This window comes from Mustela putorius, unplaced genomic scaffold (genome assembly GCF_011764305.1).
Source record: "Mustela putorius furo isolate JIRA1106 unplaced genomic scaffold, ASM1176430v1.1 tig00003869_pilon_pilon_pilon, whole genome shotgun sequence".
Taxonomy (NCBI): Eukaryota; Metazoa; Chordata; class Mammalia; order Carnivora; family Mustelidae; genus Mustela; species Mustela putorius.
In genome coordinates this window covers 3839423-3852821 of record NW_025422021.1, presented here as the reverse complement: position 1 = coordinate 3852821, position 13399 = coordinate 3839423, and the positions used below count along the sequence as shown (strand labels likewise).

Sequence of the window (13399 nt, the reverse complement as noted above, 5' to 3'; positions counted from 1 at the left end):
AGTACTAACCTACTACTTTGACACAGGATGAACATTCCAGGTTGTTGGCATTTTCCACAGTAACCGTGTAGGTTCCAGCATCGAAGTCATCTGCATCATTGATGGTCAGGGCTCGCAACAGGCCGATGACGCCGGGCACAATTTTTCCAGGTTTCTCCACCACAATCTTCCCATCCTTTCTCCAGACCACGTCGCGCTCTTTGTTTAATTCACAGCTCAAGTACAGTGGCTGTCCTTTGACCACTGTGACTTCCTCTTCAAGTGTTTTTACGAAACGCACAGGAAGTTCTGTGGAGAATTTCAGTATTAAAGATCTGCAAACACTTCAATCTACATACTATCTCTTCAATGATTTAAAAAAACACTTGGAAATGAGATGTTTGGGCTCAAGTTACAAATAGTTGCTAATGAGGTGTGTTGTGTTAAAGTTTAATAGGGGTCGTATTTGGCAGGCTGGAAATTACCTTCTACAACAAGTTTAGCCGTGGAGGTCTTCTCCTTGTTTCCCAAACGTAAAACACAGGTGTATTCACCAGCATCGGAAAGCTGGACATCCATGATATGCAGCTTTCTGTCTTTCCCATCTGCAATGAATCTATGCTTTGGGCTCTCACGGATGTTGCTACCATCTTTCATCCAGCTTGTAATTGCAGTGGAGGGGGAGACTAAACATTCAAAGATGGCAGAAGACCCCACTGACTCTGCTTCAGTCAAGACAATGTCTTTGATTTCCTTCACAAACTTGAGGGGCACAGCCTTTAGCTGGTAAGTGAATGGGGCTTCATCAGGAGGCTTCTCTCCACCACTTCCTGGTCTTAGCTTTTTCCTTTCAGCTTCTATTGGTGAAGGAGTCTTTTTGGCGACACCTAATTCAAAAGAAAGTTAAATGTTGATTTAGCATTTTCCTAAGGGCCAAAAGCGCACACTTGGCTGCCTGCTGGATCAAACCAGTGATAGAGCAACTGAAAGACAAGAACAGAAAATTAAAGATGAGGCAGTTGAAAAGCCAATTGAATTTATACTGCCTTCTTCAGACAGAAAAGTGAGAAAGCACAAGGAATCCATGAATAAGAAATGTTCTTCATTTTCTCAAGTTTTAAACCAGAATATAAAATGTCCCACTTAAGGTCTAATTACTTTAGACCGTATAAATATCATGTATATGAGGACAAAGCTAAGAATTTATAGGGTTCATTATGCTAAAATATAGTTGGTTATACATAATACCCACTTGGATAATACTAGAGGTCTATTACTTGAACTACCAGAAGACATATTAGTTTTATCAGAATCAACTAGGAATGATAAAGATTGTTATAAATTTTGAAACTTCCCCCCCCTTGAATGTGAAGTTGTCCAGAGTGAATGGTTATAATTTAGGAGCAGGGAAATGACTCTTACCTTTGATGGGACCTTTCGGCTTGGCAGCCTCCTCTTTAGGTGCTTTGGCTTCTGAAATAAAAAGAAAACTCAGCATTTAAATAATTTTTAGACCTATTTTATGCTTGGTAGTAAACCAGGAGGGGTGAGTCATATTCTTTATTATAAATATTAATGCATGAAGAGAAATTGGCTTTACTTGTGTGGCTTTCATGGAGAATACTTTGCTATTTGCAAGAAGGCATATTTTGTTCAGTCTCATTCTGGTCAATGATGTGACAAAGCTAAATCACCAACATATTTAGGATTAAAAAATTGCTTTCAGCAAATGCCTTTATTCTTCTTCTATTTTTAGTCTTTCCCTTTTTTATTGTAGTAAAATAAACCTACCATAAAATTTATCATTTTGACCATCCTAAAGTATACAATTCAGTGGCATTAAGTACACTCACAGTTTGCAATCATCAACACTACCCATTTCCAGAACTTTTTCATTTTGTTAATATGCAGTCTTTTAAAAAAAAATATGACAAATGATTCTTACAGGGCACATAGGAAATTGGAATATCCATGGGCTGCCTGTATGCATGTCCTTAGAGGGTCTGTCTTCTGAGTCTTCATCAGCTTTGAACACATTCATTACTTAATTTCAAAAGCATATAAAGCAATGATGCTTTGAAGGAATGCATATTCCAGTCAAAACACAGTATGTACCCAGGGGTGAGAGATCAGGTTGGGAAAGGACATCAGAGGAAGAAAATTTAATCCAGAATTTATTACCCTTCCCTCCCAGCTGATGATGCCTCTTTCAACAAAAGAGGGTCTGCATTTTAATGAAGGATGAAAACTTTTATTAAGCCACCAAAAAAACAAACAAAAAGAAAACTGCAGAATAACTACCTGCTTTCTTTCCGACCACGGGCACTGTCACTGGGGCAGCGATGGGGGTGGGTGCTGGCTCCACGGGAGGCGGTTTGATGACTTTTACTTCTGTAAAGAGATGTCCATTGCATTAATGTGTCCATTCATCTCTTCCTAAAATCTCATTTGGTGGCCTATTTGTCTTTTCTGATGTAACTTTGAAATTTTCAAATCACTAGTTTTTCAGAGAATAGTATATTCTAACTAGAGCATGATCTATATACAGTATAATGTAATAATATATTCAACATATCCCAATATATTTAATTATATGGAATAAAAAATAATATACTCTAAAAATACATTGGGACATTATAAATCCTCTGAAGCATGCTGACTTTTACTTCCTTGTTTTTTTAAATAACTACATATTTGTTAAAAACAAACAGGCTCAAAGCGGTGTTACTTAGACCAAGTTCCCAAAATGGGACTTAATACCCAGTCTAATAGCAGTTTCAACCTCCCTACAGATATGTGACCTTAACTGGTCCGCCAGCAAATTTCTCTTTCTATCAGTGTATTGGGTCCTCTCTATCTCCCCAAAGAAAGAATGAGATCATCTACATGATAAAACAAACAAACAAACAAAAAACACCCCCCCCCTTTTTGCCTCTAGCAGACAACCTCCTCTGCAACAATCCTTGTCTTTTGCTCAAGACTATCCTGTCCTCATCCTCTGTCTATAAAAACCGCCACTCTGCATTAACTCCTTGGAGTGCCTCTCTATTCAACAGACAGGGTGTGCCCTCTTCACGAATTATTTTGTGAAAGCCAGTTAGATCTTCGCATTTGCTTGGTTGCATTTTGTTATCTGACCCATTATTTGTAAGAAGCATGAAGGAATGACATTGGAGTTGGGCTTGCTTACCTGGTTCAGGCTTTGGTTTTGGTTCAGGTCCAGGGAGAGGTATTGCTGGCTTAATTTCAGGCACTAAAATAATTCACAGTTGTAAGCAGGTTATTTGAAGTTTTTTTTTTTTTTTTTTTTTTAAGACTTCTGAAGTTTTTCACAAAGTTAAACCACAATTAGGCAGACCTAATACATCTTGGGAGATAGTGGAATTTAAACACCTATGGTCAGTATATCAAGTATCTGATCTAAGTTTATTTTGCATCTGAAACAAAATACTTGGAAAATATAGTAATGCATTTTATTGGTTCTAGTGTTATGCATCTCATTATCCATTTCCCCCCTAGTGCTTAAAACTTATTTTAAATTTAACAAGTGGGTGGTCATTAGCCAAGTGCACCTAAGAGTGAAATGATAAAGAAAATGAAAGCATATGCGATAAGTAGATTAAGGGCCTGTGTTCAAATCTTAATGCCAGTGTGATGGTTTTTTAAATGACGCATATTTGTATTTTTAGAGACAACTAAGAAAGTACCATTAAGTTTGTACCTTTAACTGGTTCAGGAACTGTCCTTTCCCTTTTTGTAACAGTAGCTGGAGGTACTTCAGCCTCTGGAACAGCTTTTGGAGGTGGCTCTGGTACTTTAAGAGAATGAGATTATTTTCTAGTGTTATTTGAATACTTAGAAATCAACAGACCTGAAATAATCAAATCAAACTATTTTTCGAAAGCTCTCTGAATGGCTTTTAACAAAACCTTATATTATATCAGTTCATTTCTATTTTCTCCCCTTGACTGTGCCTCAATTTATTTTACTCCACCCACTTACATCCCAACTCCGTGAGCTCTCCCTTCCTAAATCACTTCCATAACAGTTTCCAATAAATACACCCTTTGAGAATAGGCTAATGATAACAAGGAACCCCATTAAAAGACCCCAAGTTCTGTGCCACATTTGCCAACACCCTCCTATGAAGCTATTTTGCAGCTGACCTGATTATTTCATAGTCACTGCTACCAGAAAAACAAATGGCAAAGTAGTAACAGCAATGAAGTGTGGGAAAATACATGGATGGATATGAAAATTACTATAAAGATATTTAAACAGACAGCAGACGATGGAAAGCACAGACTGTTTCACAGACAAAATATGAAGCTATCTGTATATTTAACTCCGATGATGTTTATAAGATAAACCTTTTGTTAAATGTCCATTTTGTTAGAAGATAATTGTTTACTGAGATTCCTACCTGGTTTTTTAATTTTTTCTAGTTTTTTAGGTTCTACTTTAGGTTCTTCTTCTTCAGGCCTTTTTCTTAGAACTTAAAAGACAAAAAGGTTTATATGTAAACCAAGACAAACAAACTAATGAAGATGTTGAACACACCTGACAAATGCAAATAATACACAAAGCAAGGAAAATGAAAAGCATGCGACCTGGTACACTGGCCAATTAGCCTTTATGCTAGAAGTGCTTGTTTTTTGTTCTTGTTGTTTTTTTTTAAATCAAAGGTTGTCAAATTATTAAAATAGCACTGGGAGTCACTTTCCATCCATGTACATAGACAATCTGTTGTTCAGAGACAATGCTGTTGCAAAAATGACCAAAACACCAAATGAATAATTTGAATAGTAACAAACTGAATTCATAATTCAACACTGGTAATATAGGGAGGAGTATTTAAATAAGTATAAATTTACTTAAGTGGAGATATCCAAAGAAATGTAGTCTAGATACCCATAATTCTGTGTAAAGAAAATGTTAGAACTTGATTCCTCATCTGAATATCTTGCTTCCAGTTCTTTAAGATTTTATTAGTAGGAAGACATGTTTAGTTTTTTTTTTAAATATTATTTATTAGTTCTGATGATTCTGTATCACACTTTAAAACTGAGTACTGAATTTAGACTTACAAAGTTTGGTCTGATTTAGAATATTTAATAGGTTTAGTGTATTTTACTGCATAATTTGACTATGAACATGACAGCTGGGGTCATTATTATTAGCTTAGAGTATGATCAATTTAGTTATATCTATGCATGTAAACTCTAAAACTGTGAACGCTCACAAAATTTCTGTCTCCTTTTTAAAAAAGCTATGGAAATGATAGCCTTCCCAATTTTCAGTGCAATTATAAATGAATTTTGATAAATAGGTAATCCGATTAAAAGAAAACCGAGAGACAAACATTTTTGTAAGCTTTCAGGCCTATTTTTTGTAAATTTAATGCTAACAAAACAACTGAAAAATACTATACCGCTTTTGAGAACAACTTCTTCCTTTGGTTGAGGTTTAGGTTCAGGAAGTAATTTGCGAACTTTCTTTTCACCTCCAGGCACTTAAAAGAATATGATTTCAAATTTTGAAGTAAATTCATATAAAAGTAAATTTCAACAAGAAAAAGGTCTCTTTCAAAACTAGTTAACTATAGTGCATGATTTTTGTTGCAAAATAATATCACAGAATTTAAAAGCAAATAATATACTTCAAATTATTTCCTATGCAAACATTTTTCTAGTCTTGTGACAAATTGTTGCATTTATTGCAAACAAATATAGTCAACTTAAATGAGGGTAGATGTTATTCTATATTGACTTTATGAATCTTTGATCAAATACAGGGTTCTTAACAGTATCCTTGCCCTAATCTATAATTGTAGATTGTTCAAATCTACATTGGTATCTCCGCAACTGTCTATTACATTAAAATGATACTGGTGTTCACGTCATTATCCAATCTTCTCCACAGGTGAGAGAAGAACCCAAGGGATGTGGCTGATGACCTTGATGTTGGGAAAGGACTACTCTCACTTTCTTAACTGAAGGGAAATATCGTTTCTTAAGATCTCCTTTTTGAAATAATACTAATCTAAAATTATAGAGCTATAGAATTTAAGAGCTGGTGTTGGAACTCATTTTTAAATAAGAAAATGTTCTTGACTTTAGACTAAAAGGGACCCAAGGAATTCTAAGTTCATCCCCTCTTGCATCTTTGGTGACTGTTGGGTGTGATGGATGATATTATATGGAGCAGCCTCCTCCTTCTCCTACAATCCTCATGGATTTGAGTGGAAGAAAAAGAAATGCTTGGTGATGGCTGACCCACCTTACCTCTCTAGTGATGTAGCCAATGAAAGTCAGTTTGAAACATTATTGATTTGTATAACTTAATGTCCTATTTGTTTACTCATGTGAAATCTGAGCTTTTAGGTATTTCTAAAAAACTTCCCATTTGGTCCTGTAAGCAGGATATTTGCAATTAAGTAGGTTTTTTGTTTTGTTTTTTTTTGTTTTGTTTTGTTTTTTGAGTAGGCTCTGGAGCCTACTCTTTGCTTTTGTTTTTCTGTATTATCATTTTATTTTTAAGGTCTTACTGACATTTGAGACTCTGGTACAGAACACACCATTACAGGTATTATTTTTAAAATTACTAAATGTCATTACATGTCATTTTCATATTTAAGTGGCTCTTCCTTCATTACTAGTTAACAGCCATAGTAATATTATTTTGTGGTATCCATTTTATAAGTCAGAAAATGTATATTCAGAAAGGTGATTTTTCTAAAATTCCAGAGTGAATGAAGAACATTCAATTTATGGGTCTGGATATGTTAATTACTTAACTAGAATGCTGCTACCCATTTTAGTTACTAGAAAAATTAATAACTTTATTTTTAATAGAAAAATTTCTAAAATTTAAGATCCATTTATTTTCTTTTAGGGTCTAACTTTGCTCATGGAAAATACTGTGTCAAGAGAAATGAATTTTGAAAAATGACCTGCAGCAATCCTGAATGCTCCCTAAAGTTCCCAGTGAGATCTGTATGTCTGAAAGAACGTCTTGGAGTCAGTGATGAGAGAATGACAGGAAAGCCCTAAGGAAGTCCCTACAAATCATCTCAATAATATAGAAGGAGGACATGAGTTACTTTTAGTACCCTAACACTGGCTAAAATGCTGTTGTTCAGGTGAAATTCCAAAGCCTTCTTCTATTAGCTCTCTGCATTTTAACCTAAGGTGTATCCTGAAGCTAATTTCAGCTAACCAGTAACATTTAATATTTTTAAGTCGAGGAAAATACAAGAAGACATATGTAGATGAAACAGATAAACAATATCCATGAATGTATGAAATTTGATGGGAGACAAATGAAGCAACACTTATGAGCCAGGGCCATAAAAACTATAAAAATATAAGAAATAAATGAAACTACTCTGATTTAAAAAAAGAAAGAACATTCTAGAAGACAGGAAGAGGAAGGAGCCTGATAGAGGGATGCTGCATAGAAATGCATTTTCCAGATTGTGAAATACCTTTCAGAGGCTTAAGCTCCACTTTTTCGGGAACTTCAGGTTTTTCAGGAACTTTCTTCTTTGGAACAGCTTTAAAGAATATAATCTTAATTTTATTATTTGTATATTTATACTAATCTGAAGCAAATTATTAAATATCTGCTCCAACAGTCAAAACCAAGCTTTGCTTACAGCCAAACAGCACCAATAACAGCCAAGAGCAGCCACCAAAGAACACACAAGAAGCGTTCAAACCATGAAAACATTGCCCTTCTACTCTGATGGTGAGTAGTAAGTTTAAGCCTGGTGGAGAAAGAAGATAATTTTTGTTCTTTGCTAGAAGAAGAAATTTTCCTTTAAGTATAAATTTATATTAAGGAAAGTATATTAAGCGTGTGTCTTCATGGAGTATGAATCAACAGGTACCCTTGTAAGATGTGCCCATTTTCTATGGCTGACTGAAAATGCCAGAAGTTACCCCTACTGGCCAGTAGGGATAAAGAGAGGCAAGAATCATGAGAAGCAGTTTTACTCTGGAAGATTCTGGCTTTGTACGCATATAGGTAAGCATGGGAAAAGTGCCCAACTAAGATTATACCTTTTTAGATTGAGAAATCTCACAACACTAACAATAAGACAACATTGTATTACCATAAAAAGAGTAATATGCTTTTACCAGTTTACTTGAGCTTTTAAAGATGTTATTTTTTTAAGGTTTTTTTTTTTTTTTTTTTTTTTTATCAGATAGAGATCACAAGTAGGCAGAGAAGCAGGCAGAGAGAGAGGGGGGAAGCAGGCTGAGCAGAGATTTGGGGCTCTATCCCAGGACACTGTGATCATGACCTGAGCTGAAGGCAGAGGCTTTAACTTACTGAGCCACCCAGGCACCCCTAAAGATGTCATTTTAAGAATTAAGTAATACTGTATCAATTCCAAGAAATATCTAAACACAAAAAAGGATGAAGGGAAATTTAACAATGAGAAGAGATGCTGGATACAAAATGTATTCATCATCACTCTTTCCGGCTGCTCCACAAGACAGTTTGGGCTTTGGTTAAGTCGCAAAAGGAAAAAAAAAATGGGGTCACAGTGATGGGTCATTCATATGCTTTCGTTTGATGGTATATGAGCACATATCAGCTATCAATGCCATAAATATATTTCTTATAGTATATTTAAAAACACATGAAATTCTTTAGGAGCAAAGTTTTGGCTTTTGTATAAATTTGTTACTGCAACATTAAAAGTTTCATGCAACGTTTTCTCATACATTCCAAATGTGCAAGATCCCAAAGATAGGCATAGCAGTCGCACTCTGAAATCAGAAAACCCTTTCTCCATAAGAACGTTAGCTGGACAGCTCCTGCATCCAGATGTCCCGGAGGAAGGTAGCAGTGAGCCAGGCTGCGCATTCCGTCAGGCATTCCTGACAAAGCACGCGAAGGCAGCGAAAAACACGGGTCTCTATGCAAGTCCCACAGCTCCATCATGTTTGAAAACACACACTTTTAGAAATCATACATGTCTCACAAGCACCGTTTGGTTGGCTGAACAGAAGTCTGAAGCAGATTAGTAAAACTTGGCAGTGGCATTTTATACCTTTAAGTTGGAACATTTTCTCCTTCACATCTTCCTTTGGTGGAGCAGGAGGAGGTGGCGCAGGCTTTGGTTTGAGTTTTGGTTTCTCAATAACCTTCTTTTCAGGTTCAGGTTCAGGTTCTTAAAAGAGTATTTCAGGAGGGTTAGTATATGTGTATGTTAATTGGTGTGTGGATATATAATACATCCAGTAGAAATTTAAACATGTACATAGCGAGTAAAAAGTTTACTTTTTACATTCGTAGTAGCATCCAACATCAAATATAAAAAAGAATCCAACATCAAACACAAAAATTTAAACACTGTACACAGATGATAAGAAATACGGCAAAGGCGCTGATAAAAACAAAGGAAGTATCCGTAAGACACACTGACATGGGATCAGTTGTACAAATGACATGGATGAATAAGAATGAGATGCATGTTTAAAACAGTGTCTTACATACAGATGGAGAGAGACACGCAGAACAACATAAAACATACATGTATGTGAAGATAAAGACTATGATGGTGAAGAGGGAAGTCCAATGAACTGAATACCTTGAATTGGTATTTCTTCTGGCTGTGGCTCAGGTTCAGGTTCTTCAGGCTCGATATATTTTTGGATTTCACGTTCTTTAAAGAATGTTGACAGAGGATAGGAGATTGTGAAGTTCTTCACAAAGACTCATACAAATTTCACAGAGATGTAAAGATTGTAGTCACAAAAACAAAAATATACAATTCACACATATTCATTTTTACAGAAAAAGAGGAAAGATTTCTATTACACTTGAACATTTGATTAACTACTTTATTTGATGTATGTGGATGGCAAATGAGATGACTTGTAAAATTTGATGTGGGGTTATTGTTTGAGAATCCAGTGCAATTTTTCCAGTTTTGCCTTGTAAGCTGTATCTTTGGGAATTATTAGTTACTATTAAGAAAAGTTAAATATTCTACTTCAAAAGAAGTTTATTTGAAAAATAAAACAAGCACATGCTGGAATGCTTCTGTATATAATTTCAAGAAAGAATGCCACCCTATGAATAATTTTTTTTAAATTTCTGGCTGGAGTCTTTAAGAGACTAAAAAAATTTATGTTTATACATATATATATATATACCTTCAACAGGGGGAGTCACTTTTCTACCAATGGTTATAGATGCTTTTTCTTCATACATTATGTCCTCAGGAGACTCTTCAACTTAAAAAACACAGTATTATATTTTAGACTGTATTCACAGTAGAATCTTTCAACTGCTAAGTTATAACATATCAACTTAGTTATACTCTATAACATATTCTTCAGATGACCCCAAAATACCAACAACTTAACTACATAAAGACAGACAACAGATAAGTACGTAAGACTCATCTACAATCAAAGCAAGATGTTGAAGACAATTTTCATCTTTCCAAGATTTATAGAGCAGCTGTGTACCTTGGACAGGGGGAGCTTCTGGCTCCTCAGGAATAGGAATGGACTCTTCCTTTTCTGGGATGATTTCCTTTGGTACTTGAGGCACTTTAAAGATATTGATTTGGTTTATTAAGAATTTAGAAGATGTGCAAGATTCTGCAAACAGCAGGCAAAGAATAGAGTGGAAAGAACTTTATCTTACAAGACTTAGTGGGGAATATGGCTTTGGAGGCATGGCACCCTTTTGGACATTCCAATTTTATTAATGAGTCTTCTCAGCCTTCTTCATTTGCTTCTCTTTCTCTGTGTACCCTTAAATGTCAGTGTTCTCCACTGGTCTAACTTTGAAGCTTTAAAAAATTGGCTCTACACTCTGAGAACCATCAACACTGCACTCTCTTATTTCTCTTTGGGTGACTCCTAGATCTCCATCTCTAGCTCTGTTCTCTTTCCTAAGCTCCAGATGCATATTCCCAGCTTCTATATTTGAAAAGTGAAAAATATGTATTCACCATCTTCTTTCTAATATTAATTAGGGACCCAATGAACCATTCCCATGGATAGCTAGCTACAACCCTTACGATCATCTTGGGCTCCTCTACTTAATTGTTTCCCTAATAAGACAGCAATTCGATCTCCCACCTCTCTCACTCTTTTCCCATTTCTACCACCATGGATCTTGTCTAGCTCTTAATCACCCTAAATGACTGCAGTGGCTCTTCACTATTATCACTGTCTTCCGGTAGCTAGAACTATTGCCAGTCATCTTTCTGAAGCCCAACCTCCACTCATTTGTGTACCTGCTTCAAAGCCTTTGCAGCTTCCTGTTACCCTCAGAATAAAGGACATGCCTGATACGCACATTCAAAAAACTCCAAAATATGAACCTCAGCTGCTTTATATCCAGATTATCTTTCAAGATATCCCAAGACCAATCCATACTCAAATCACACAAATTTATTTGAAGGTCCTTGAACGTCCTAGACTCTTCTACCTCTGTGCCTTCGATAAAAATTTTTCCTTTGCCTAGAAAACCATTTTCTCAATTGCTATATAGTATAAGAATCCATCAAAACTTTAACTTTTATTTCTTTCATACAGCTTTCCCTGATGCCTCTGCCTGAAATTTATCTTCCCTTGCCTGTGTTTCTGTAGCCCTTATATTCCTGTAGGTGTGATCACTTCCCGTCTATTAGAGCTGTGCTGTGCTTTCTTCTCACCGGCTTTAAGTTGCTTGAAGACAGGACCAAATCTTATTTTTTCTAGCATGCTGTTTTGTTAATAGTAGGACATTCACCAAAATATGCTGAATTGAGCAGTTTACCCCTCGAATCGGAGGAGGTCCTCTGCTACCACATGGAACCATGTCATCGCACAACTGAATCTCATTTATTTGTTTCTTCCTGCTTATCTGTCTTGTTTTTTCTCTTTGCCCTCATCATTTTCCCTTTTCATCTGTGAAATGTGGTTTTGCATAAGAACCATTATTAAAATCAAAGAAATCTCTATTTTTCCTTCACGGTAGATACCTTTTTCTGGCTGGACTTCTCGTTTTCTGGTAATGGGCACAGTTTCCTTCTTTACTGGAACAAGTTTCTTGGGCACCTCAGGCACTTGGAAGATATTAGTTGTATTTTAAAAAGAGTATTTAGAAAGATTTTAAATGTTAAGAATTAAGAATCTGTAGTTAAAGGAGCAGTATTAAAATTATTGGAACTAAATAAGGACATTTTGTCCCTAGTTACGCAACAACAAGGACAGATAACAGGTTACTTTAAAAAAGCAATGATACTAATGATATCAATGATGACAGGAATACCTTGAGTTTCTGGCATTTCTGGCTTCTTGACTGTTGGGACTTTCTTCACTGGGACAACTTTCTTTGCCATCTCAGGTACTTTAAAGATATTAGTAGCATTTAATAATATAAATTTGCAAGATGCAATATGTACACATTAATTTGACAACAACGTTTAGAAAACAGTTACGCACATAATACAACACAAAATAGTAAGGACTGTCGAATTTTAGACAGCACACAAAAATGAAGCAAATACTGATGTATTTTACTGCGAGTACCTTTAGGAGGTGGAGCTTCTGGTTTCTTGATAATAGGAACTTTCTTCTCTGGAACAATCTTCTTGGGTTCTTCAGGTACTTTAAAGATAGGAATTTCAAATGATTATAATGAAAAGCCTAACACTAATGAATGAATAAAGATCACACCCATCCTTCGGTAGGCACACTGTAAAATCCTATAGCTTTGTGTGTGTAAATGACCTGTTCTTTCCAATGAAGTCGAATTTCAAGAAAGAAGAGAGAAGACCCACATTTTACCTTAAAGAAGGTATATAATAGATATAAAAATCAAACCATGTATTTTCCTATACAGTACAGGACCCTGCCTTGTACCTGCTGGGGGTGGGGCTTCTGGCTCCTCTTCCACAACAGGAACTGGCTCTTCCTCTTCAGGAATAATTTCCTCAGGTTCTTCATATACTTTAAAGATAAAGTTAATTGTAATTCCATGTATGGGACAGTATTCTAAAATGCACAAAACACTGAACATAAAAACTAGTAACCTTGATTTCGTCCCTTGTTTTAATTAATAACTTTTCTTAGTTTTGTGAAGATGAAACCTATCTTATTTGCACTGACTTTGGTTTCTATTGATCTGAATGCTTGGAAAGCCCTTTTGGAGTTTAATGTCATTTATAGTCACTGGCTCTGTCCTACTTTCTGTGCGCATTTGAGATACTTTAATACAGCTTATGATGCCCTATAGAGAGATTACTGATTGAAAACTCAAATCAGAGCTAATTAAGAATGATTAAGACAAATAATTAAAGGACAGAAAATGACCAAGAGATACCAAATAATAAAAAAGGAAGAACAAGGCTTCAATGAGCAACTGTCTTTGAGTGGCAAGCTCATTAATAGTCTAACATGTA

At 35.6% G+C, this 13399-nt stretch overlaps 1 protein-coding gene across 2 annotated transcripts in view; it reads right to left on the bottom strand.

Annotated features, from left to right (window-relative positions):
* TTN (titin) overlaps positions 1-13399 on the bottom strand; it is a 275309-nt gene that overhangs the window by 112169 nt on the left and 149741 nt on the right. For both annotated transcript variants that reach the window (XM_045066923.1, XM_045066924.1), the window contains 17 exons: positions 12861-12947; positions 12528-12605; positions 12268-12345; positions 11978-12061; positions 10470-10553; positions 10152-10232; positions 9584-9658; positions 9044-9163; positions 7466-7534; positions 5411-5491; positions 4403-4474; positions 3701-3793; positions 3170-3232; positions 2281-2370; positions 1402-1452; positions 465-866; positions 10-288 (listed from right to left, as the gene is read on the bottom strand). In XM_045066923.1, coding sequence (XP_044922858.1) covers positions 10-288; positions 465-866; positions 1402-1452; positions 2281-2370; positions 3170-3232; positions 3701-3793; positions 4403-4474; positions 5411-5491; positions 7466-7534; positions 9044-9163; positions 9584-9658; positions 10152-10232; positions 10470-10553; positions 11978-12061; positions 12268-12345; positions 12528-12605; positions 12861-12947 — 1887 coding nt within the window. The remainder of the gene's footprint in view (positions 1-9; positions 289-464; positions 867-1401; positions 1453-2280; positions 2371-3169; positions 3233-3700; positions 3794-4402; positions 4475-5410; positions 5492-7465; positions 7535-9043; positions 9164-9583; positions 9659-10151; positions 10233-10469; positions 10554-11977; positions 12062-12267; positions 12346-12527; positions 12606-12860; positions 12948-13399) is intronic.